The sequence below is a fragment of the Pipra filicauda genome, unplaced genomic scaffold (assembly GCF_003945595.2).
Source record: "Pipra filicauda isolate LSUMZ 115617 unplaced genomic scaffold, ASM394559v2 scaffold823_size72751_pilon, whole genome shotgun sequence".
Lineage (NCBI taxonomy): Eukaryota > Metazoa > Chordata > Aves > Passeriformes > Pipridae > Pipra > Pipra filicauda.
In genome coordinates, this window is record NW_024105002.1 from 29,065 (window position 1) to 54,230 (window position 25,166).

General features: G+C 52.4%; 1 protein-coding gene and 1 pseudogene across 3 annotated transcripts; both read left to right on the top strand.

Moving 5' to 3' along the window:
- The first annotated feature begins 5,983 nt into the window (after positions 1–5,983).
- LOC113985335 (protocadherin gamma-B5-like) lies at positions 5,984–24,691 on the top strand. Of its 3 annotated transcripts, none has more exons than XM_039390459.1 (2): positions 5,984–9,407; positions 24,449–24,691. In XM_039390459.1, the coding sequence occupies exons 1-2, from the start codon at positions 7,068–7,070 to the stop codon at positions 24,620–24,622; spliced, it is 2,514 nt and encodes an 837-aa protein (XP_039246393.1). In that variant the 5' UTR covers positions 5,984–7,067; the 3' UTR covers positions 24,623–24,691. The 3 variants fall into 3 exon arrangements, with proteins under 3 accessions (XP_039246393.1, XP_039246394.1, XP_027571823.2); XM_039390460.1 differs by lacking the exon at positions 24,449–24,691 and adding an exon at positions 11,840–11,902 and having other exon boundaries at positions 5,984–9,539; XM_027716022.2 differs by having other exon boundaries at positions 5,991–7,364; positions 22,424–24,691.
- On the top strand, positions 11,991–15,737 carry LOC113985337 (annotated as a pseudogene).
- Positions 24,692–25,166: the final 475 nt, after the last annotated feature.

Consider the following 25,166-nt stretch of genomic DNA (forward strand, 5'->3'; position numbering starts at 1 on the left):
ACCATGTTCGTGACGGTTTCTTCCGCCTCCTTTTGAACTTTATCCTCCGTGATTTGTCTTTTCTGTAGCGGGCTTTACTGACAAGGAAGGCAAAACTTCATTCAACGACGTGCTGGTCGAGGGTGCTTCTTGCGTTGTAGTGGTGGACGTGGGGTCGTGCCTTAGCTTTTTAGTTTGTAGGGAAGTCAGGAGAAGGGAAACTGCTCTTGGCTAGAGGACTGTGTTTTCTGACATTGTTACTGTATCACATGATCACCACTGACCTAGAATCTCCTGAAGGTCAGCTCGTCTTTTACATTTAGAGTGTTGATATTTCTTCACTGAGATGTAGCTGGCAAACAAATATTTCTTCCCCCCTAGTACAGAGCTATAAAGATACCTATGTGAAGCCCATGGGTTTTCCTGGTGCATGTTGAGGAGAAATGGTCTGAATAACTGGCCATTTGATTCAAAGTCTCTGCAAAATATAATGGTCAAAAAACAACATGCAAGTTTAGAGTGGTAGGAGGATCCTGGTACCTGTGGGTGAGGACTGTCAAAGGAAACAAGATTTCGGTACCTCTCTGTGCAATAATGTAATGTGGTTTTCTCCTTCCCAAGTAAATGAGGCCTAACAGGCATTACTCCAGCTGTGTTGAGAGCTGTGGGATGTTCCTGCTCCCTGTTTACAAGTTAATGCTTTGTATTTAACTAATTGCTTAATACATACTAATGATAAATGCCAAAATGGGAGCTTTGAGAGAAAGAAGCCGATTCCATCCCTGCTCAATACCTGGATTATGCATCTTCTCTAAGTGCCATAACTTAGAAGAGCATGATGTGGTCACTTCATTTCTGCAGATGCTATTTTCTTGTCGTCTTTGTACTGATCTCAAGCTGGGCCTTTGTATTTGCAGGTATCTGATCACATTGTTACATTTCCTTGACTGTCCCATACATGCTTTTCATTGCTACATCTCTAAAGGGAAAGACTTTCATAGATATGTTTCCTGAAAATGTTAATGGGAGAAATTGCCTTACTTCTCACATGCAGATGGTAAGGAGTCAACTATTAAGCATGGGAAGAAGTTTTGTCTGTGCATTTTTTTTTTTCAGAACAGTATATCTGCAAATAATGAAGATAAGTGAGAACCATGCCAGCTGTAATGAGTTTGAGGAGATTCCTGCAGGTGCTGTGTGTGAGGAGATACTGATGGAGAGGAAGCTTGTGGGTTTTCAATTCCCAGGGTCCATTGCTGGATTAGATAAATTGAATAGGCTCAGATTCCAAACAGTGACAAGCTGTGAGTTCATCAGTTTCCTTTCCTACTGCCTGTGACACTCCCTGGGAAGGGCAGTTCAACTGTTGCTGTGTTTGTCTTGATGAGGTAAAGGTGGGCCTGGGTGTGTCCAAAACTTTATCTGAAAATGTCCATAGAATCACTGATCTTGTTTTTCACCATGGTGAGAAGTCAGTGCAAGATCAAGGAGAGAGAGACTGACCCCAAAGCCACCCTGGGGATTCTTTCATGTCATGCCTAGTGCCAAGGCCTTGTGTCACTGACATGAAGTGCCCCTTTCCTGTGTCCAGAAAGGGGGTGACAATCCTCTGATGAATTTGGCTGCAAGCAATGCCCATGGAATGGCAACCATGCTTCAGGGGTTCTGTGTGTTAAACTGCTGTGTGAAATGTGACTTTTTCCAGCTCTAGACCCTTGTAAGGTTGTGGTGTAGAGTTTCATTGTGGTTGGACTAATCTTTCTGCAGTCTTGACCAACCCTTCAGATGTTATTAAGTGGCTCTTGCTCATAGGAAGTCACTAGTGGTGTTTTGTTGGTATTAAAATTGGTGGGAACCTATGGATGGGAGGTTTATTTGTCAGAAATTTCTGAGTCTGGGGCTTGTTATTTGAAGTATGTGCCAGGAAGCCACTTATTTTATCCTCTGTCATGTCCAATGCAGCTGTTCCTGTGAGTGGTAGTTCTGGGATAAAGACATAAACTTTGCATTAAAGGTGGCAGATTCTTCCAAAAGGTCCGTGTGCTGGGGAAGAATGATGGTGTGTTTGAGTCGATTCTGGTGACTCAGTCTTTAACTGAGCTGCATCTTGGTTATGCCCCTTAGAACATTTCAGGTTTCTTGAAATGAGTGTGATGAGCAGAGAATGGCTTATGCATGGATCTGTGTTGTGATCCTTGTTCTCCATAAGGAGATATCTCTCTATAAAGGGCAGCTTGCCTTGTTGCATGATGTTTGGACATGCTGAAACATTCTGTCTGCACAGACACAGGGTAGGTGGAAGCATTTGCTGTGGTGTATTTCGGAATGTCTAAAAGGTTGGTGGAAGTGTTCCATTTCCCCTGGCTGTTGTATGGATGCAATAATTGTGTTCCTGTGTGTTTTCCCTGTTTTCCAAAGAAATTACTTGGAGAACTGTACCTCTCGATAATCAGTCCTCTTCCTGCTACAGTTATATTTGGAAATGTTAAGGTAAGATTCCTACATTATTGCGAGTTTCCCATTTTTCGTTTTTTTTCGTTCTTGTTTCTTCTCATGTTCTAAAAGTGGGCCTCAGTTTGGCTGATAGTTCTTAAAACCAGAGAGATCTGTTCAAACTCTCAGGCTGCAGGAGGAGTTCTCTTCCATACCTTGAAGGTGTTCAGCTGCCAAGACAAAGATTTGTCTTTCCCTAAAATCTTGCTGAATGAACCATCTGCTTTGTCACTTGTGGTTGACATGTGGTCAGAAGTTGGATTTGTCCATGGTGTGAAAAAGGCTGTGAATGCAGAGCAAGGAGGGTGAGAGGCTGACTTTGTACCAGGAAAACATGTGAGTCAATGTGGTTTTGGCTGATCAATGTTTTGATTTCTTGCCTGGTGTCAAGGCCTGTGTTATTTTTGTCTGTGATTTGAGTTTCTCTGTCCAGAAAGGCAATTGTAGTCCTCTGATAATAGAGCATTTGTCCAAGAACTTTGCATTTAGAGGCCTGATGCATGGCTAGATGTTGTGAATGAGTGATTTCTATTCCTTAATGCTTCCCTGTCAGGGGTATTAACAAAAGTGGCTTTAATATGTTGTAGAAATGCATCATAACAAACTTTGATAGCAAGGTTCTCTCTGTTACTTTCAGTGTTGAAATATAAAAAGGACTGTTATCATATGGATCCCCTTGCTTCCTTAACTCCTGATGGATCTTAGATGTGGGTGGGTGCAATATCTATTATTTACTACATGGATGAAACACACAAAGGAGAATTGACTCAGAATCAACCTGGAATTATTTACACACAGACTGGAGATTGAAATGAGTGAGGGAGTCCCTCATGCTGAGTCACAAATGTCAGAGTGGACACACTTGCTGCCTAAACTGCTGATGGAGTTTAGGTGCAGTCAGGTCCAGTCTTAGTTTTAGACTTGGACAATGGCTTGTATTTAACGGAATTAGCTGCATGCATTTAATTTGTGTTTATTTTCCATCCACTTAGTAAAGATCTATTGCAGGTGAGGATTGTCAGTGCCTTGGGTAAGGATTGTCAGTACCTTGGGTAAGGATTCTCAGTGCCTTGGGTAAGGATTGTCAGTGCCTTGGGTAAGGATTCTCAGTGCCTTGGGTAAGGATTGTCAGTGCCTTGGGTAAGGATTCTCAGTGCCTTGGGTAAGGATTCTCAGTGCCTTGGGTAAGGATTGTCAGTGCCTTGGGTAAGGATAGATGTCTTAGTCTCACTGGAGGACTTTCAAACCCCGAGAGATGTGCCTGTTGAAGGAGAGAGTCACCTGGCAGGCAGTCCAGCTGCACTTCAGGGAGAGGTGAAATTGGACTCTGTCACTGGTAAAAGGGCTTTCAGCCTTGAGGAGCAACCTTGTGAGCCATCCTACTTTAATGGGATTGTTGCCATACAGTCTTCATGCCTCACATGAAGAGCTCAAAGGCAGCTCAGTTTGGCTGTCGTGTTTGTGTGATAAAGTGGTTGGTTCATAGTCAAATTGCACACAGTGGGAAAGGCCTGAGTTGATGCTCACTATGTCACTCTGCTGCTCCGTGAAACCTCTTTATTCAAAATTATATCTTCCTTGTGACTTTGTGATGCAGAGTTTTTTCACAGTTGTAACAACACTTTGGTTCAGACCTTTGTTTCCTGGAAGGTCATGGTACTTTCCCCCCTTTTCTGATCAGTACTTTTTCATTTGAAACTGTGAGTGTTGTTTAGCAGCAAATACTTATTTTGACCTCCTAAGACAATTTTTTATATGTGAAGAAGAAGAAATAGAATCTTAAAGAGAATCTGTTATGCTTTCTCTGAAGACAGGCCGAGAAAGAGGCCCACAATAAGACCTTTAAACATGGGGCTTCATGTTTGTGAGAGGTGAGCAGGCCACACAGTAAGAAAACTGATGAGAGCTGTTGACTATATTAAATAGTTAACTTATTTATATAAAATGAAATCATACTTGTTGTCTGGAGTAAGACTTCAGGGGGTGACATTTACAGCTTGAGTCCTCAATGGGTTCCTGCTGCTCTCAGGGATGACTTTCCATGCCTGCCTAGTGAGTTTATGCTTCCTTTCATTGCTTGTCTGACTTTCTTTCCTTGTCGTGTTACAGCTAGTGAGGAAGCAGGAGATAGGAGAGGGTACATCTGTGTTCTAATTTTGTCATGGGTTAGCAGATGCAAAGATGACCTAAGAAGAAGTCACATCTTTGTGGATCAGGGAATGTGATCAAAGAGGTGCGGAATTCCCCCTAAGTGCACAGTTTGATGAAGCAGTCTCTGTCCAATGGCCATTCCTCTTTTAGTTTGTCCATTTGTCACTTCTGTGCATTTGAAAAATGATGTTTCTTCTCAGAATGGTGGAGATCAAGTGAATTTCCATTCTTTGTATGATTGTGATGCATTATCCTCTAGAAGAGGTTTTGGGAAATTCTGAATGTCAAAATCAAAGCTGCAAGTTGTGCAGAGTTGGAGAGTGAGGAGAACAATAAGAGAGGGGTAGAATTCCTGCTGTGAGAAGTCCTTTCTCCATCTACATATCTAAGTAACTTTTTGATACAGAGTTCAGAAAAGTGATCTTTGCGTTTTCCACCTTGGATCTTACTTCAGGCTTTGTTTCCTGGAAGATCATGGTTCATGTTTCCCACTTGTGAGGGCTCTTTTGCAGCAAACAGTGACTTTGGTTGAGACCCAAATGAAGACAGTGTTGTGTGTGAGGAATCTGAAGCAGAAGTTATTACAGGGTCTCTCCTAAGTACTTCTATTCAGCTCAAAGGCCTTCGATAAGGCCCTTGCAGCTTCTTATTCCCAGGAGATTAACATACCATGAAGTAGAAAATTGACAAGAACAGCTAAATTTGCAGAAAGGAAACCCACTACTGTACAAGAGTAAGATTTGAGGGCCTCACTTGTACATTCAGACTTCAGTGAAGTGAATCTAGAAGGCAGAGATGTGGCAAAGCACCTGTACATTGCAGGTGTCCAGTATTTACCTGGTTTGATTCAGTTGGAGCTTTTGGTTTTGTTTATTAGAAACGCTCAGAATTGAGTGAGAGGACCTTGTGAAGAACCTGCACACAGCCCTTCCCATTGTTTAATCCAAGAGGGTAACTGTGAAGTGCTGCTGGCCAAGCCCACTTACTTGGGGATCCTTAAGTCTCTGAGGAGCACACATTTAGGTGCCTCTCTATATGATTTCCTACAGGGCACAAGCCTGGATGTGTCACAGTAGGGAATGAACAGTGCCATGTGTGGCAGTGGAGGGTATTTGATTTAGCAAGTGCCAGGGATTTCTGTTATTCTGACGCTTAGTAAAGTCATTCAATCCAGTCAGGAGAGACCTACTAGCCCTTTGAAATCACTGCAGCTTGCTTAGCTTACATCTTGAGGCCTCCATGAGTTTTCAGGTGCTATGGGGATGAGTTTCTAAGGCAGAGTTCTGGTAAAGCAACTGAAAAACACAGGACTGTAGTATCTGCCCAGATGAGGTCAGATGGAGGTTTGGGATCTGTGTATGAACAATCAGAATTCACTGAAAATCTTTTGGCTGATTTTGTGGTCCTACAATGGACTGGCCAGGTGATGGGACTTTTGCCTGGAGGTTCACAAAATCAAAACAATGGAAATGGGAAATCTGTTCTTAAAACAAGCCTGATTTTTGAGTTTCCATCAAAAGCACAGGAGGTTTTATGGATGAAAGAAGAGTCAATGTAAGTATGGACAGAGGGCAAAGAGCTTACACTGCTTTGTACTTTCTTTTTCTGTGCCAGGTATGTACAGTGTCATGGGTGCAGTTCCACTGCTTTAGGCTTCACATTTCTCTTCAAGTCTTAGCATTGTATAAATCTGCTTTTGCCTTACACCCTCTACTCAGAGAAGCTAGAGAAATGGTATCTCAGGTACCAGTGAAACACATGATTTCTAAAGCATGTGAGCAATCTACTTTTGGCTTCAGTTCTCTGGCTGTGCATGAGGGAAACAATCTGGAAACACATAATTGCCCTGCAAGAAATATTTCCTTCTTAAGTTTCGTGCCAATGCACACCACAAGATGCCAAAGTCTTTGGTAAGGTGCAATAGTAGTTGATATGTCTATTACAGCTACAAAAGAAACCAACAGAAAAAAAATCGGTATTAGACTGCAGTAGCTGCTGTAATCATTAGGGTTCCTACTTAGCATTAAGCGAGTACTTTGGCGCTTGCTGATAATACCAGAAGAGAGACCCCAGGGCCGCTGCAGCCCCATCCCGGGCCAAAGTTGTTCCCCGCCGAGCGCGGGCGTGAGGCGGCTGCAGTGTTGTGTCGGCGCCTCCGGGTGCCGCTGTTGGGCCGCCGGCGAGCGTTGCTGGAGCCGCCGCCGCCGCCGCCTGTGCGTGCTGTCCCCGCAGGCTGCTGGCTCGGGCGGGCAGTGGGGGCCAGAGCGGCAGCGGCACGGGCAGCAGAGGCGAGAGGCGGCGCGGGCAGCAGAGGCGTGCGAGTGGGAGGCGGCGGCGGTCCGGGTTTGCTTTGTCGGGCGCTGCTGTGGCTGCGCCGAGCGGCTGCGAGGGAGGCGGGGCGGCGGCAGGAGCCTGGCGAGCTCGGCGAGCGAGCGCTGTGGGCGATGTCGGGCGGGCGGAGGCCGAGCGGCGGGCCGGGCGGCGGGCGAGCGGCGGTGCTGGGCGCTGTGCTGCTGTGGCTGTGCTGGCGGGCGGCGGCGGAGCGGCTCCGCTACTCCATGGCCGAGGAGCTGCCCAGAGGCTCGCTGGTGGGGCCGCTGGCCCGGGACCTGGGGCTCAGCGCCGACGAGCTGCCGGCGCGCAAGCTGCGGGTGGCGTCTGCCGGCAAAAAGCAGCTGAAATACTTCACGGTGAGCGAGGGGAACGGGAACCTGTACGTGAGCGAGAGGCTGGACCGGGAGGAGCTGTGCGGCGAGTCGTTGTCCTGCTCTGTCAGCTTCGAGGCGCTGGTGCACAACCCGCTCAACGTCTTCCGTGTCGAGGTGGCCATTGAGGACGTGAATGACCATTCCCCGGCCTTCAGCAAGGATGCCCTGGACCTCGAGATCGGTGAATGGACGGTTCCAGGTGCTCGTTTTCCTCTGGAGATTGCCCAAGATGCGGACGTGGGAAGTAATTCCCTGATTACTTATCAACTTAGCAGCAACCCGTCCTTCAGTCTGGCCGTGGAGGAAATTCCGGGTGGAAAGAAGCAGCCTGAATTAGTGCTGGAGAGAGCGTTGGACAGAGAGAAGCAGAGCTCCTTTGAGCTGGTGCTGACGGCAGTGGATGGGGGGGACCCAGCGAGGTCCGGGACTGTCCAGGTTCGTGTCAACGTGACGGACTTAAACGACAACCCGCCTGTGTTCAGCAAAAGAGTGTACGAGGCGCGAGTGGCCGAGAATCTGCCAGCGGGATCTCTGGTGCTGCAGGTGCGGGCCACGGATGCGGACGCGGGGTCCAATGGGCGGGTCTCCTACTCCTTTGTCAACGTCCCGACCGGGATCCGCGAGTTGTTCTCTATCGACAAAGAGAGTGGTGAGATCAGGACCGAGGGGCCCCTCGATTTCGAGGAGAAGAATAAATACAGCTTCAGTCTGGAAGCGAGGGACGGGGGTGGGCTCACGGGACACTGCCAAGTGCAGATTGACGTCACAGACGAGAACGACAACGCCCCCGAAATCACCATTCTGTCACTGTCGAGCCCCGTACCTGAGGACGCACCAGTCGGCACTGTGGTGGCTCTGCTGAACGTGAACGACCCGGACTCCGGCGAGAACGGTGAGGTGTCGTGCGAGCTGTCGGGAGAGGCGCCGCTGTCGATCGTGGCGTCGTCGGGCGGTTCATTCAAGGTGGTGACGGCGAGCGCGCTGGACCGCGAGCAGGCGTCCGAGCACCGCGTGACGGTGGTGGCCCGGGACCGGGGCAGCCCGGCGCTGTGGAGCCGCAGGGAGCTGTTGCTGGAGGTGTCGGACGTGAACGACAACGCGCCGGTGTTCGAGGAGGCGTCGTACAGCGCGTACGTGCGGGAGAACAACGCGGTGGGCGCGCTGGTGTTGCGCGTTGTGGCTCGGGACTTGGACGCGGGCGCGAACGGGCGCGTGAGCTACTGGCTGTCGGGCGGCAGCGCGGGCGCGGCGGGCGCGGCGCCGCTGGTGTCGGTGGAGGCGCGGAGCGGCGCGGTGTACGCGCAGCGCTCGTTGGACTACGAGCAGTGCCGCGAGTTCTTGGTGGCCGTGCGGGCGCAGGACGGCGGGTCGCCGGCGCGCAGCTCGACGGCCACGGTGCGCGTCTTCGTGCTCGACCAGAACGACAACGCGCCGCGGGTGCTCTACCCGCCCCCGCCGGCGGCCCCGGGAGCGGCGTCGGCCCCGGGCTCGGTGGGTTCGGCTTTCGAGGTGGTGCCGCGTTCGGCGTCGTCCGGGTACCTGGTGGGCAAGGTGGTGGCGGTGGACGCGGACGCGGGGCGCAACGCGTGGCTGTCGTACGAGCTGGTGCAGGCGTCGGAGCCGGCGCTGTTCCGCGTGGGGCTGCAGAGCGGCGAGGTGCGCACGGCGCGGGCCGTGTCGGAGAGGGACGCGGCCAAGCAGCGCGTGGTGGCCGTGGTGAAGGACCACGGCGAGCCGGCGCTGTCGGCCACGGCCACGCTGCACGTGGTGCTGGCCGAGAGCTTGCAGGAGGCGCTGCCGGAGCTGAGCGAGCGGGCGGCGGGCGCCGAGGCGGCGGGCGAGCTGCAGTTCTATCTGGTGCTGGCGCTGGCGCTGCTGTCGGCGCTGTTGGTGCTGAGCGTGGCGCTGGCCGTGCTGGCGCGGCTGCGGCGGGCCGGGCCGCCCGGCGTGCTGCGCTGCCTGGGCGCGCAGCGCTTGTCGCTGGCCGGCGCCGCCTTCCCGGCCGACTTCTGCGAGGGCACCTTGCCCTACTCCTACAACCTGTGCGTGGCGGCGCCGCCCCGCTTGGCCGCCGAGGCCGCTTGGCCGCCGCCGCCGCTGCCCATCGTGCCCACGGAGGAGCTTGTGGCCGGGGAGCCCTGCGAGAAGCCAAGCCCGAGCAGCAGCGCCGTCGTGGAACAGCCTCCCGCCGACCCCGACGCACAGCAGGTATGTAAGCCCGTGTGCTCCCATAGTTCTCCTTGGTCTATTCCGAAATGTCGTCCTCCGTTCCCTAGGTTTTCCTGTATGATGTTTGTCACGAATGCTACTCCAGGTATCCATGGGTGAATGAATTAACTGTCTCACTCCTTCGTCTAAATGCGGACAGTTAGCATTGCTTTTTCTTGTTGGTTTGGTTTTTTTTTTTTTCCGGTAGTAACAGTTTCATGTTGTGCTTAGAAGTTTTGACTTCAATTCTCATTTGAGCTAGTAGAGCTGTACACGGTAAACTAGTGACGGAGCATGTTGAAGAAAAGTGATAGTCATTTGACGCTGGCGATTTTTCTTTCCTCATCACTTATTTTCTCAAACCGATATATGTGAAATGAGAAGTTACAGCTTGTTTCTCCCTCGTCAATGTTCCTTTCTTTGCCGTGTGCCCTTCCATCCTTTTGGCGAAGGCTGCTGCAAAAATGGCAGCATTAGTGGGAGAGATAAATTTTATTCAGGCATTATTTTCCCGAGTTCTTTGTATAAGTGTAGAGGTGAACACTGATCCTTTCACCATGAACGATGAAGTTACAAGCTGGTTTTTTTCTGAGGGGAGAGACTGTCCACCATATTTTGGGGTGTGTTTCTTCCCAATCGGGACGTGTTATGCATTACATTCTGGGTAAGAGCTCCAACTATTCTTTTTCCCTACCTTTCCTTATGTGTCTTTCATATACAGGGGAATGTGTAGAAAGGGACCTCAGAAAGACACAGAATAACAAAATAACCCAAAACAACAGGGGGAAAACCAAACAAAATATCCGCGTTTTTTTTCTGTGGACCTCAGGCACTTCTTGCAATAGTTGTTGTATCTGGGGGAAGCTGTACTTGTCTTGTATTTATATTATGCTTAAAAGGTGTCGTGTCAAAATGAAGACTCAAAGGTCAGATGAATACTGTACTACCAAGCATCAATCTTTTACCCTGTGGTTTCTGAGATAAGGAAAGCCTTTTCCTGGTCGTTCAGCCTATCAAAATAATTGTTTCAGTGTAAATGTGTATAAACTATAGGAACCAGAGAATTATTTGTCTTCTCATGGATGGAAAATACCCAGTAAAGTCTGGAAACTTTTCTCAGTATTCCTGCCTCTGTAGGTGTTTCAACGGCTTAATGATGTAGCCCTGCTTTGCTCTCATCCAGTTCAAAAACACTGTTGAGAATAGATGACTATCAGGAACACAGATGCACTAGAAAAATTTGTAGCAAACAAAAGCCGGGTCGGAGAACAGGGACAGGAGCCAAGGCAGATGTACCTTTTTCCTTCTTTCGTTACTCACAAGCATTTTCCATGTAGTGTGCGGGGAGACAAGGAGATGATTCTGGCCAGGTTCACTGCAGGTGTTTCCCGCCTCGTGGTCAGTTGTTGTACACTCAGTGAGGAGTGTCCAGGTGACCTAAAACAGGTCAGTGTGAGAGAGAATGGATTTTGAGCAGTAGGGAAGCCTCATCCAGGACGTTGCTAACAGGAAGGTCTTCTAGGGAGAGAGAGCAGAGCGCGTGGCAGGTTCCCCAGCAGCCCAGTTACTCGGGAGATAAGGGGTTGGGGTGCTTAGGGCTGTCACTTTCGGTGCAGCGACCCTACTTTCATCTGCCTTTAAATGTCTGTTCTCGGTCACTGCTGGGAGGGTAGTTAGTTTAACTAGGCCGTATTGATTAATAACTGAAAAATTTAAAGCAAAGATCCCGCCGTTTCAGTTCATGACAGAGAATGCTCTGCTTCTCCGGTGGTAGGTGCGTGTGATCATCCCATGTTGTATCTCAGAGCCTCTATTCTTTTGCTCTCCCCGTGCCAGTGATCGGCTAAAGAAAAGCCGAGGCAGAAGGTCCTCGCTGCACGGGACCCCATGTTTCCGTGGCGACTGTGCCGTCACTGCAAGCTGCCCCTGGACAAGGCAGGGCTGATAACGCTTGGCAGCACCAGTGGAGTGACTGACGCCGCCGTTGCCCGACTTTAAATGTCAAATCTCAGTCAGTGATCATGGTGTAGATAATTTAGAGCGTGTTTCGTGTGAACTGAAGTATTTAAAGCCAAGTTCTACCCGGTAGGGTTAATGAGCCTGATATCTCTTATTTTCAGGAATGCGGGGCTGTGTGTATCGTTAGCTCATTTCCTACCCAGTGCTTGTTTTATCCTTTATTATCCTTGAACCAGACATTCAAGCACGACAGCAGAAGAAAACCCCAAACAAAGTGTGGGAGAACTAACAATATTCTATACGTTAAATAATAGAAAGAAATTATTTTACTTTCCATATAGATAACCATCAGCAAGACATTTTCCCTGTGTGCTTGAAATACTAAGCACACGGGAGTATTCTGCCTTCGCATCGGTAGTGATTAAAGAAGAGATAGGCTGGAGAAACGAAAAGGCAGGAAAGCCCGGCTACATGTAATGTGAATTTGGTGCTCTCCCGGCGAGCTGCCCGTGGACAAGGCAGTTCGGGCGGCGCTCGGTGCGTGCAGTGCCGGGAGGAGGCTGCGGGCGCCGCTGTTGACCGAGAGGAGCGAGAGGAAGGTCGGAGCGCTGCAGCCCCGCCCGCTGCGGCCCGGCTCGGTCGCTGGATCGCTGGATTCCTGGGTCGGCGGCCAGGCGGTCTGCGATCTTCCCCGCAGTGCGGAACCGTGCTAAACAGAGACAGAGGAGCCGGAAGAGGCGACCCGGAGTAGGAGCGGGAACCAGATTGGGTGACGGCGGCGGGGATCTGCCGGTGGGGATCTGCCGGCGGTGTTGCGGTGCCGGCGGTGCGGCGGCGGAGATGTGCGCGGCGGGGAGGCGCTGGGGCCGGCGGCAGCGAGTGCTGCTGTGGGGCGTCCTGCTGGCGGCCTGGGAGGCGGCGTGGGGGCAGCTGCGCTACTCGCTGCCCGAGGAGATGCCCAAGGGCTCGTTCGTGGGCGACGTGGCCAAGGACCTGGGGCTTCAAATGGCCGGAGCTCGAGGGGCGGCGTCCGCATATTCGACAAGTAGGACGCGTATTTTGCTCTGCAGGGAAGACGGGACATTTTCGTGACGCCGAGAGGATCGACAGGAGCAGTGTGCCGGCGGCTGGTGAGGAGAAATGTGTGTGAGCTGTGAGATCATAGTGGAGGGCCAGATGCAGGTTTACGGATGAAGTGGAAATCACGGGAATTAACGACAATGCGCCCGCTTTCAAGGATATTTGGATGGAACAGGAGAATAAGAGAGATGGACCGCCCCGGAGTCCGCGTTTTCACCCTGGCGAGTGCTCATGACCGAGACTTGGGGACAGAATTCCCTGCAGAGCTACGAGCTGAGCGGCGACGAGCACTTCTCGCTGGCCGTGCAGACGGGCCCCGGCGGGGATCAGCGTCCCGAGCTGGTGCTGGCGAAGGCGCTGGACCGGGAGGAGGCGGCGTTCCACGAGCTGGTGCTGAGGGCGAGCGACGGCGGCGAGCCGTCCCGGACGGGCACGGCGCGGATCCGCGTGACGGTGCTGGACGCGAACGACAACGCGCCCGTGTTCAGCCAGGCGGAGTACACGGTGCGTGTGCCGGAGGACGTGCCCGTGGGCTCCGTCCTCGTCACTGTCACGGCCACCGACGCAGACGAGGGTCTGAACGGGCACGTGAAATACAGTTTCCACAAAATTACAGACCGAGAGTCAGAACTTTTTCACCTGGACTCTGAGACAGGAGAAATAACGCTTAAAAGAGATTTGGATTTCGAGGAAATTTCCTCACATCAATTGCAGGTGCAGGCACGGGATGAAGGTGGGCTTTCTGACACATCTAAAGTCATGATCACTGTGACAGACATCAACGACAACGCGCCCGAACTGACAGTGTCGTCGGCTGTGAGCGAGATCTCGGAGGATGCCCCGACCGGGACGGTGGTGGCCTTAGTGCACGTGCACGACCGGGACTCGGAGACGAATGGCGAGGTGCGTTGCTCCCTCGACAGGGGCGTCCCATTCCGGCTGGAGAAATCCTATAAGGATTACTACCGCGTGGTGACAGCGAGAGAGCTGGACCGGGAGCAGGAGTCGGAGTACAACGTGACGGTGCGGGCGGCCGACGGCGGTGGTCCGTCGCTGCAGAGCAGCAGGGTGCTGTGTCTGCGGGTGCTGGACGTGAACGACAACGCGCCGGTGTTCTCGCAGGAGCGCTACAGCGCTCGGCTGTCGGAGAACAACGTGGCGGGCGCGCTGGTGCTGCGGGTGCGGGCGACGGACTCGGACTGGGGGGAGAACGCGCGCGTGCGGTACCGTCTGGGGGAGGGTGGTGTGCGGGGCTGGCCGCTGTCGTCGTACGTGTCGGTGCAGGCGGAGACGGGCGCGCTGTACGCGCTGCGCTCGTTCGATTACGAGGAGGTGCGCGAGGTGGGGCTGTGGGTTTGGGCGGAGGACGGCGGCTCGCCGGCGCTGAGCAGCAACGTGTCGGTGCGGCTGGTGATCGTGGACGAGAACGACAACGCGCCGCAGGTGCTGTACCCGCCGGCGGCGGGGGCGGCTTTGTCGGGCTCGGTGTGGTCGGGCGTGGAGCTGGCGGCGCGGTCGAGCGAGGCCGGCGCGCTGGTGGCCAAGGTGGTGGCGGTGGACGCGGACGCGGGTCAGAACGCGTGGCTGTCGTACGAGCTGGCCAAGGCGACGGAGCCGGGGCTGTTCCGCGTGGGGCTGCACAGCGGCGAGGTGCGCACGGCGCGCTCGCCACTGGCCCGCGACGCGGCGCGGCAGAGCCTGGTGGTGCTGGTGAAGGACCACGGGCGGCCGGCGCTGTCGGCCACGGCCACGCTGAGCGTGGTGCTGGCCGAGAGCGTGGCCGAGCTGCTGGCCGAGCTGGGCAGCGCGGCGCGGGCGGAGGCGGAGGCGGGGGCGGGCGAGGCGGGCGGCAGCCTGACGCGCTGGCTGGTGCTGGCCGTGGCCGCCGTGTCGTGCCTCTTCGTCGCCTTCCTGCTGCTGCTGCTGGCGCTGCGCCTGCGGCGCTGGCGGCGCTCGCAGCAGCAGCTGCTGGCGGCGGGCAGCGGCGCCTTGCGCGGCGTGCCGGCCACGCACTTCGTGGGCATCGACGGCGTGCGCGCCTTCCTGCACTCCTACTCGCACGACGTGTCTCTCACGGCCGACTCGCGCAAGAGCCACCTCCGCTTCTCGGCCGATAGCTGCTGCGACACCCTGCCGGCCCGGCCGCCGCCCGACGAGCCCGCGCCGCTGCTCGGAGACGAGGAACCTGCCGGGTCCCAGCACGTGGACCCCGCCCCTCTCCCGGTGAGTTCCTGTGACCAAAGTGTTTCTGCGCAGCTTCTCCTTCTGCTCTGCTGCTCTTACCCCGCCGTATTCTGTTTTCTGTGTACGGAAGTTTGCTGACAAAGCTGGCAGAGGTTCCTGCATTGACACTCTGTGGGTTGGTGGCAGCGGACGTGGGTCCTTGTTCAGTCTTCCAGGTTGCTGGGGAGGCAGGTGTAGTGAGACTGATGGTGGCTGGAACTTTGAGTGAGGCTTCGTTTTTTCATCATGCACCAAGTGCTTTCCGTGTCCTGACATGTAACACCCGTGTTCCTTTCAGTGCTCGATCTTCTGTACAGGTGCGTTGCCTTATTAGCAAATTGTAGTTTGTGTTATTTGCAGGTTCAGGTGTCTTCCCAACGGCACATGCACTTGATTTGGGTGAGGTTCTCTAGACTGCAATATTGACTTTACCATATGTAACTCTGCTGGTCAGAATTTTTACTCTTGTAGCCTTCATGTGTCTCAATAATACATAATGGAGGTCAATAGGAAATGTCTTTGCATTCCTTTGCTCTGTGTGTTTCCTGTAGGGAAATGGGCCGGACATCAACTGGTGCCTTGATGATGTCTGTCTGCCTGTTATGAAGATGAAGGATAGGGTTGAAAGTTGTGACTGCTCTAAAGCACTTGTGGGTGGCTGCATGCGGAGAAGGAAATGCAGGAGGAAATGACAGGGGTGTTTTGCTGATTTCTTGTCTTTTGAGGTTGAGCCTTGTGCAATGCAGCTGGATGTGCCTTGGCTATAAAATACATGTCATGGCAAGAGCCTTGTGTGAGTGTGAGGGGAGAGACTCCAGGTGCAGAGGGAGATGTAAGGAGAGGGTGATTGCCCCTATGCAGACCTTCACTGACCCACTGTGAATGTCTGCATACATTCACTGGAGCACTGCTCCTCTTTTCCTTTTAGAACTTTGAGGTTTCTTCAAAGAAGAAATGTATCTTTATGCAGAAATGTAGAGATATCTCTGTGAATTTAAGTGAATCGGTGAATTTAAGAGAAATGATCTGATAAACTGGGCCTTATGTGCCATGTGCTCGTAAATTAGATGGGTCAAAGAGCATCCTGGGTAATGTGCTGGGTTGGAGATTCCAGGCCTGGGAGTTGTGCAGGAGAGTCTGTTGAAGGACACAAGGGAAGGCTTTTTGTGTTTTTTGGTTCATGGCACACCTGTAGTACCTTGCAATGTGAGATTTTCCTTTCTAAACTGTTTGGCTGGAAGACATGTTATTCTAGACATGGGAGGTTCTTTGTTTGTGTTTGCATGTTGTCCTAATTGTGTAACTGCACAGCTTAATTATACAGTTATGACAAAAGTAATGTGGGAGCTCTGGGGAAAGCAAGCTGTGTGTTCACTGCTTACTAAACACTGGAATTATTGCCTAGTCTTAGTCACATAACTGGGAATAGTGTGTCATGATCTCTTCCTTTCTGCAGGTGTTTATTTCTTGCTTTGCTCTTTGATGACCTGAAGATGGTTCTTTCTCTCTGACAGTGTGTGGAAGATGAGATCTGTTCTATTTGCCTGCCTGTTCTGTCGGTGCCTTTCCTGTTTACAGTTGGAAAGAGAGAGACTTTCAGAGACATGTTTCTTTCAGCTGTCACTGTAAGAAATGCTCTTGCTTCTGACATGCCAAGGGTGAGAAGTCAAATATTATCCACAGTAAGGAGACGTTGTCTGAGCAACTTTTCTTTTTTTGGGAGGGTCTTTCTGTCAATCTTGACGATCTCTGATAACCATGAGAGCTGTGAATAGTTTGAGGAGAGTGTTGTGTGTGTTGTGGGTGAGAAGGTGCTGGTGGAGACATGGCCTGTGTTTTGTTGATTCCCAGGGTTGAAACTTGGCCTTTTGAAAGCAAGTCAGAAGGAATCTTATTTTTTGATATTGCATGGTTTGGACTCAAATGGCCAAGTTTTGGGTTCAGCACATCTTACATTATGAGTGGTAGAGCTTTCAAAGAGCCCATGTGTGATGATCCCTTTGAGCTGCTACTGTGATGACTGGGTTTTTAACTGAGCTGCTGATTGCTTTTGATCTGTATAACATTTTGAAGTTATTCAAATTATTGGAATGAGCAGAATAATCTTTGTTGTGATGCTTGGGATCTAAGGAGTTGTGCATGCAACTTTTCTTGTACAGGTGTGTGTCTGCAGATTTAACTTTCCTGTGGTGTGGTTTTTGGATGGGGAAAAGAGTTCTGTCTGTCCAGAGAAAAGGCTGGTGCAGGAGTTCACTGTGGCACAGTGTGAAGTGGCTAAAAGAGAGGTGTAAAGGTCCATTTTGATCCAGTTGTTGGATGAGGCCACAGCTGTGGTTCCAAACTTGTTTTTTTTTCCACTGCTGTAGATATGAGTGTGTCTGGGGTCTATGCTGTGAGCTCCTGTGTGAGCCTCCTGTGTACTTCCTCCCAACCAGTTTCCTTTGTGTTCCTACCAGAGCTGGCACAATCTGAAATGTGAATCTGTGGTTCAAACACTTCTGATGGTTTCTCACTCTTGCTGTGTTTTATTTGTTTGTTTGTTTGCTTTGTGCCAAGGAGTAAAGCTGGTCCTCCTTGTGCCTGGCAATGCTGTGAACAAACCAAAGCTGTTGAAGCTTCTGAGGAGCAGCTCAGATATCTCAGTTCTCCTGAGATAACAGGAGTTATTTAGTGTGGAGAAGAGGAAGCTCAGGGGGCACCTCATTTCTCTGGTTGGGTGAGGTTTTGATGAGGTTGGACGAGGTTTTGAGTGTTTTAGTCCAGTGGAAAGTGTTCCTCTGCATGGTAGAGCTGGGGATTGAATGACCTTGAAAGAACCTTTCCAACCAAACTACTTGAAAAGGGGTTGTAATGAGGTGGAGGTTGTTCTCTTCTACCATGTCTTAAGGGAAAGAAGAACAGAAAATGGTCTTAAGCTGTACCACGGGAGATCCAGGTCAGATATCTGATTTGTTTGTTTCTCTGAAAGAATGATCAGACATTGGAATAACTTGACCAGGAAGGTGATGGAATCACCCTCTCTGGAAGTGTTGGAGAGGCCCCTGGATGAGGCACTTGGGGATATGGTTTAGGGGTGATTGTGGTAGTGCTGGGCTGAGGGTTGGACCAGATGATCTTGAAGATCTCTACCAACTCTTGATTCTGTCATTCAATGTGAAACACCAAGAGACATCTTGTGATTGTCAGGGTGGGAGAGAAGTTCTTCTCCATAGCCTGAAGGTGGACATCACCTAAGACAAACACTTTGATGAATATCTGTTTCCCTAAAATGGGACTGAATGAAATGCTCTTTTCCCTGGGGCTGCCATGTAGTCAGAAGTTGGGTATTGTCCATAGTGCAACCCAAGGCTGTGAATGCAGAGCCACGAGACAGAGAGGCTGAATTTGAATGAGGAAAATGGTTGGGTCAGTGTGGGTTTGACTGGGCAATGGTTTGATTTCATGCCTGCTACCAAGGTCTGTGCTGTGTTTCCTGGTATCCCTGTCCTGAAAGGCAGTGAGAGTCCTTAGTTTCCTGTAAGGTTGTGGTCTTTTTAGCCATTTCTGGTCAGTGCTTCTGCCTTTGAAACTGTGGCTGTGGTTTGACAGCAAATGCTTCCTTCAGCCACCTCGGGAAGAATTTTGTGTATGAGAAATATGAAGAAAAAGCAAAAAGTGAATCTGTTGTAATTTCTCTGAAGGTTAACCTTGAGAAAGTTGCTCATGATGAAGTGGTTGATATTTGTGGGAGGTGAGCAGGCCACACAGTAGAATTGCTGAGAACTGATGACTCTTTCTTAAAATGAATCCCATAACTAGGTAGTCCAGTGTAAGACTTTAGGGCTGCACTTGCACCTTGAGATCTCAGTGACTTTCAAGTGCTTTCAGAGATGAATTCCAGTGAAGACCCAGAAGATTTCCCAGTGAGGTTCTCTGATCACCCCTTGTCTTCTAATACTTCCTTGCCTTGCTTCTCTGTGATGCCTAAGCCCCTAATATTTTTTTATTTTTCTAATATTTGTAAGACTTGTAAGTTTTATAAGTAGTGGAAGTAGATTTTAAAAGCAGCAAGTTCCCCCCCCTTTTTGTCCCTTGTCCCTTTCTCTAGCATCCTTGTTTACACATTCCTTAACCCTCTTACCCCATTCTATGCTCCCTATATCACTCATAGCCCCAAATCCAATAGAAATGTTTAGTCTCTTGTCAAGGCAAGGCCTAGATTGTTGGCAGAACAGCATATCAGGGCCTAAACCAAAGAATACGGTCAAGAATTAGGTAACTATGTACCCTTTGTGCTCTGATGAAGACAAAGATGGGATGAATAAGGGGTCCTGAAATACACCCCAGACCCATTTTCAGGGGGTGGACCCAGGGCGGACCAGAGTAAAGACCACAGGGTGGACACATCAGGGATTGGATGAATGGTATTATAAAATGTAACCTCTCAGGCACGGCCTGCGCGCGTTGTGTAACATCTTAGCCTTGGCAGAATAAACCCTTTCTTATCTCACCCCTAATTAACTGCTCTGGAGATTTTTTTCAGCACCAAAATACCACGGCAACATCTGATTTACATTTTTTGGTTTTGTTTCTTAGTTTGACATGTCTGCAGGTTTCCTTGTATTTATCAGCACTGCTTCATTCAGCAATGCATGGTGTGTTAGTGCCTTTTATTCATGCTACAGCAGCTGTGAAAGGTTGGAGATGTGAAGGTGTCCTTTAATTCTCTTAGGTTGAATAGATGTAACCAAGACCTTAGCAGAAGCTGTAAGTGTGTGGAACAGTGTGTGTGGTAAAAGAAGGCAGAAGATTCACTCTTAGTCATTCCTTTAATGAGTTATTCTCTGTTGGATGACCACTCCTCTTTTTTTTGGTGGTTTATAACTTTGTGGGCTTTAGAATCCTTCCATTTCTTCTCAGAATGGTGGTGAGCAGGCAGATGTGCCTCCCTTCTTGGTGTTCTTGTAGTGCATTATCATCTCATGGTAAATTTTGCCAGCAATGAGAGGGTCACAAGCAAAGCTTGTGTAGCAAGTTGTGTAGCAGCAAAAGTTGTGTAGCAGCAAAGAGAAGACAGGAGAGCTCTGTGTGTGAGGCTGTAGAAGGACATGGTCATCCCTTGCTTATCAAATGTCACAGGTAACACCTGCATGTACCTGCTGGGGTACCATGTAATCTGAGCTGCTTCTGAACAGTGAGGCCTACGAAATGTTATTACACCTGATCTGTTCCTTTCTGTGTGTTCCCAACTCTTGCCTTTCATGAGCTCAACCTCAGGCTGTCTGCTCTTATGTGGAAGGTCACTTCTCTTCCAGCTGTCCCAATGCAGTTGAGATCACTTACACACCTGTGATGTTTACAGCTGTGAAGGGGAAGCTTTCACAGGCAGATGTGCTCACCCAGGCACACTTGTCTGTAGTGTAACAGTGCTAAAGCATCTCTGCTACAATCCTCCAAGGGCAGAGTGGTCACCCAGTGAAGCCAAGGCTTCTCTAAACAGACCAGGGGCCAGTGGGAGAGTATGTGCAGAGTGTCCCTCACACAGTTGCCCAGAACATGCTGGACACTCATCTGGAGACTGTTACATGGATCAGGAACTGGCTGGATAGTCACCTTGAAGGAGTTCTAGACAAGAGCTGAATGTCCAAGTGCAAACCTGCAACTTGTCCTTGCAGAGTCCTTCCTGGGAGCAGTACTGTTTAGTATCTTCACAGACAATGGGATTGAGCACACCCTCAGCAAATGTGCAGCTGACACCAAGCTGAGTTGATTCATGAGAGGGCAGAGATGCCAACTAGAGAGACCTTGATAGATTGGAGGAGTGGGCCCGTGAAAACATCCTGAAGTTCAACAAGGCCAAGGGAAAGGTTTGCACCTGGGTCAGGGCAATCTGCAGGTTCAGTAGGGAGTAGGGAATTGGGAAGAGCTTTGCAGAGAAGTACATGGGGTTACTGGTGGGTGATACAATGGGACATGATTTGGCAAAAGACATGTGCTGCTCAGAAAGAATGTTGTATCCTGCACAGTATAAGAGGTAATAAGGCAAACAGTGTGATGGGCTGGTTCACCACTCTAAGCTCTTTCTGTCAGACACCAGCTAGAGCAATCCATACAGACGTTGAGGTGATATTCCAAAAAGACATAGACCTCTTAGAGTCCCCAGACAACCATAAAAATGGTCTGAGGGCTGGAACACCTCTGCTGTAATAAGGGCTGAAGGAGTTGAGGTCCTAAAGCATAGACAAAAGAAGCCTCCGTGTAAAATGCTTTTGCCTTTTCAATTTATGGAGTAAGCTTAAAAGAAAGACGGAGAGAGCCTTTTTACCAAGGCCTGTAGTGACAGGACAGAGGACAACAGATTTTATGGCTCAGAAAACTTAGGAATATGCTTTCAGTTAAAGGGAAGGTTGGATGAGATTTTGAGTGTTTTAGTGTAGTGGAAAGTGTTCCTGCCCTCCTGGCAGAGGTGTGCATTCAATGACCTTGAAAGAATCCTTCCAACCAAAACCAATGTTTAAATCTATGAAGGACTCAGTGTGGCTTTGCAGTTTCCCATTCTCAGCCCCATAAGTATGGAGATGAAAGGAAGGACGTTACAAGAATCACAGACAAAAGAGTAACTGTTATTGTGCTACCTTAAGATAGAGATGGCTTCCATTGCTTTAGGCTGATCCATTTCTTGGGTTAATTCATCCCAGGTAATAAATGCAGAAGATTTCAAAAGATCTAACACAGTTCAAAAATGCTCTTGAAGTCTTCCCTATATTATCATTTATTGGTCCTATAGTTGGGCCTGGTTTTCTTAAGAGCAGCTGAGTTCCTTCCTTTATCACTCTGCTATGAATATTTATGAATATTTGCTTCTGACTATTCACTGTGATAATGACCTAAAAGCACCTGAGGGCGCATCTCAGTTCCAAAGGCCTTAGGAAGCACATTAAGCAGGTCCTGCTTTGATTGCTGATTGGAATGGAGGAGAGACCCCAGGGCCGTAGCAGCCCCATCCCGGGCCAAAGTTGTTCCCCGCCGAGCGCGGGCGTGAGGCGGCTGCAGTGTTGTGTCGGCGCCTCCGGGTGCCGCTGTTGGGCCGCCGGCGAGCGTTGCTGGAGCCGCCGCCGCCGCCGCCTGTGCGTGCTGTCCCCGCAGGCTGCTGGCTCGGGCGGGCAGTGCGGGCCAGAGCGGCAGCGGCACGGGCAGCAGAGGCGAGAGGCGGCGCGGGCAGCAGAGGCGTGCGAGTGGGAGGCGGCGGCGGTCCGGGTTTGCTTTGTCGGGCGCTGCTGTGGCTGCGCCGAGCGGCTGCGAGGGAGGCGGGGCGGCGGCAGGAGCCTGGCGAGCTCGGCGAGCGAGCGCTGTGGGCGATGTCGGGCGGGCGGAGGCCGAGCGGCGGGCCGGGCGGCGGGCGAGCGGCGGTGCTGGGCGCTGTGCTGCTGTGGCTGTGCTGGCGGGCGGCGGCGGAGCGGCTCCGCTACTCCATGGCCGAGGAGCTGCCCAGAGGCTCGCTGGTGGGGCCGCTGGCCCGGGACCTGGGGCTCAGCGCCGACGAGCTGCCGGCGCGCAAGCTGCGGCTCAGCGCGGACAAGCAATACTTCACGGTGAGCGAGACGAACGGGAACCTGTACGTGAGCGAGAGGCTGGACCGGGAGGAGCTGTGCGGCGAGTCGTTGTCCTGCTCGGTCAGCTTCGAGGCGCTGGTGCACAACCCGCTCAACGTCTTCCATGTCGAGGTGGCCATTGAGGATGTGAACGACAACTCCCCGGTCTTCAGAAAGGCTGTTTTGGAACTCGAGATCGGTGAATGGACACTTCCTGGCACTCATTTTCCTCTGGAGATGGCCCGCGATTCAGACGTGGGCAGCAACTCGCTGCTGACTTACGAGCTCACGAGCAACCCGTCCTTCTCTCTGGCCGTGAAGGAGAACCCGGACGGAAGCAAGCAGCCGCAGTTAGTGCTGGAGAGAGGATTGGACCGGGAGAAGCAGAGTTCCTTTGAGCTGGTGCTGACGGCAGTGGATGGTGGGGACCCCGCGAGGTCCGGGACTGTTCAAGTTCGCGTCAACGTGACGGACTTAAATGACAACCCGCCCGTGTTCAGCCAAAGCATCTACGAGGCGCGAGTGTCCGAGAATCTGCCGGCGGGGTCGCTGGTGCTGCAGGTGAGAGCCACGGATGCGGACGCAGGGTCCAATGGGCGGGTCTCTTACTCCTTCGGCGACGTCTCCGAAGTCGTCAGAGCGTTATTCACTGTCGACAGCGAGAGCGGCGAGGTCAGGACTGCAGGTCCCCTAGACTTCGAGGAGATGAGCAAGTACAGCTTTGAACTGGAGGGGACGGATGGAGGCGGGCTCACCGGTCATTGTCAAGTGCAGATAGAAATCACGGACGAGAACGACAATGTCCCCGAGATCACCATTCTGTCACTGTCGAGCCCCGTACCCGAGGACGCGCCAGTCGGCACCGTGGTAGCCCTGCTGAAAATTCGGGACCGGGACTCCGGCGAGAACGGTGAGGTGTCGTGCGAGCTGTCGGGAGAGGCGCCGCTGTCGATCGTGGCGTCGTCGGGCGGCTCTTACAAGGTGGTGACGGCGAGCGCGCTGGACCGCGAGCAGGCGTCCGAGCACCGCGTGACGGTGGTGGCCCGGGACCGGGGCAGCCCGGCGCTGTGGAGCAGCGCGGAGCTGTTGCTGGAGGTGTCGGACGTGAACGACAACGCGCCGGTGTTCGAGGAGGCGTCGTACAGCGCGTACGTGCGGGAGAACAACGCGGTGGGCGCGCTGGTGTTGCGCGTTGTGGCTCGGGACTTGGACGCGGGCGCGAACGGGCGCGTGAGCTACTGGCTGTCGGGCGGCAGCGCGGGCGCGGCGGGCGCGGCGCCGCTGGTGTCGGTGGAGGCGCGGAGCGGCGCGGTGTACGCGCAGCGCTCGTTGGACTACGAGCAGTGCCGCGAGTTCTTGGTGGCCGTGCGGGCGCAGGACGGCGGGTCGCCGGCGCGCAGCTCGACGGCCACGGTGCGCGTCTTCGTGCTCGACCAGAACGACAACGCGCCGCGGGTGCTCTACCCGCCCCCGCCGGCGGCCCCGGGCTCGGTGGGTTCGGCTTTCGAGGTGGTGCCGCGTTCGGCGTCGTCCGGGTACCTGGTGGGCAAGGTGGTGGCGGTGGACGCGGACGCGGGGCGCAACGCGTGGCTGTCGTACGAGCTGGTGCAGGCGTCGGAGCCGGCGCTGTTCCGCGTGGGGCTGCAGAGCGGCGAGGTGCGCACGGCGCGGGCCGTGTCGGAGAGGGACGCGGCCAAGCAGCGCGTGGTGGCCGTGGTGAAGGACCACGGCGAGCCGGCGCTGTCGGCCACGGCCACGCTGCACGTGGTGCTGGCCGAGAGCTTGCAGGAGGCGCTGCCGGAGCTGAGCGAGCGGGCGGCGGGCGCCGAGGCGGCGGGCGAGCTGCAGTTCTATCTGGTGCTGGCGCTGGCGCTGCTGTCGGCGCTGTTGGTGCTGAGCGTGGCGCTGGCCGTGCTGGCGCGGCTGCGGCGGGCCGGGCCGCCCGGCGTGCTGCGCTGCCTGGGCGCGCAGCGCTTGTCGCTGGCCGGCGCCGCCTTCCCGGCCGACTTCTGCGAGGGCACCTTGCCCTACTCCTACAACCTGTGCGTGGCGGCGCCGCCCCGCGCCAACCCCGAGGCCGCTTGGCCGCCGCCGCCGCTGCCCATCGTGCCCGCGGAGGAGCTTGTGGCCGGGGAGCCCTGCGAGAAGCCGAGCCCGAGCAGCAGCGCCGTCGCGGGAGATCCGCCCGCCGACCTCGACGCACCACAGGTCTGTAAGCACCTTCACTCCCTCTTTCTGAGGTTTTCCTAAGGGTATGCAGGTGGCAGTGGGCTCTTGGGGTTTGTGTCTGTTCTGGTGCAGTTAGTGCCGGTCGCTGTTTCCACAGGCGCGGGTAGTAACTCCGCCCCGTTTTAGGCAGCAAGCGTTGCCAACCGGCACTTCCTGCCTCATGAGCTGTCACAGATGTCGGCTCAAATGGGCGGTTGTTGTTCAACTTATGCTGCCTAAAACCGTAGATGACTTGTAAAGATCTGCTTCTACGTTCTGCTTTTATTAATTTTCCTCTCAGCGCAGTAACGTAGCTACAGCACCTCTTTGTTCAACTGCTCAGGTTTTTCTGCAAACCCTGCGTTGTGTGAAATAGTGTGGGATAGTCCCGGTGAAGGTGGATACTTAAATCTTAGAAACAGAACTGCTAATTCCGCGTTGTGGAGTTGGCAATGCGATTGACGCTCAGTAATGACATTTTGCCTTCCTGATCCTTCTGTACCGTGTAGATGCACTGCGACCTGTTTGTTATTTTGGAGTTTTAAGGAAACTTGCTAGAAGAAGTGGGAGTTGTTCTTCCCTAAGG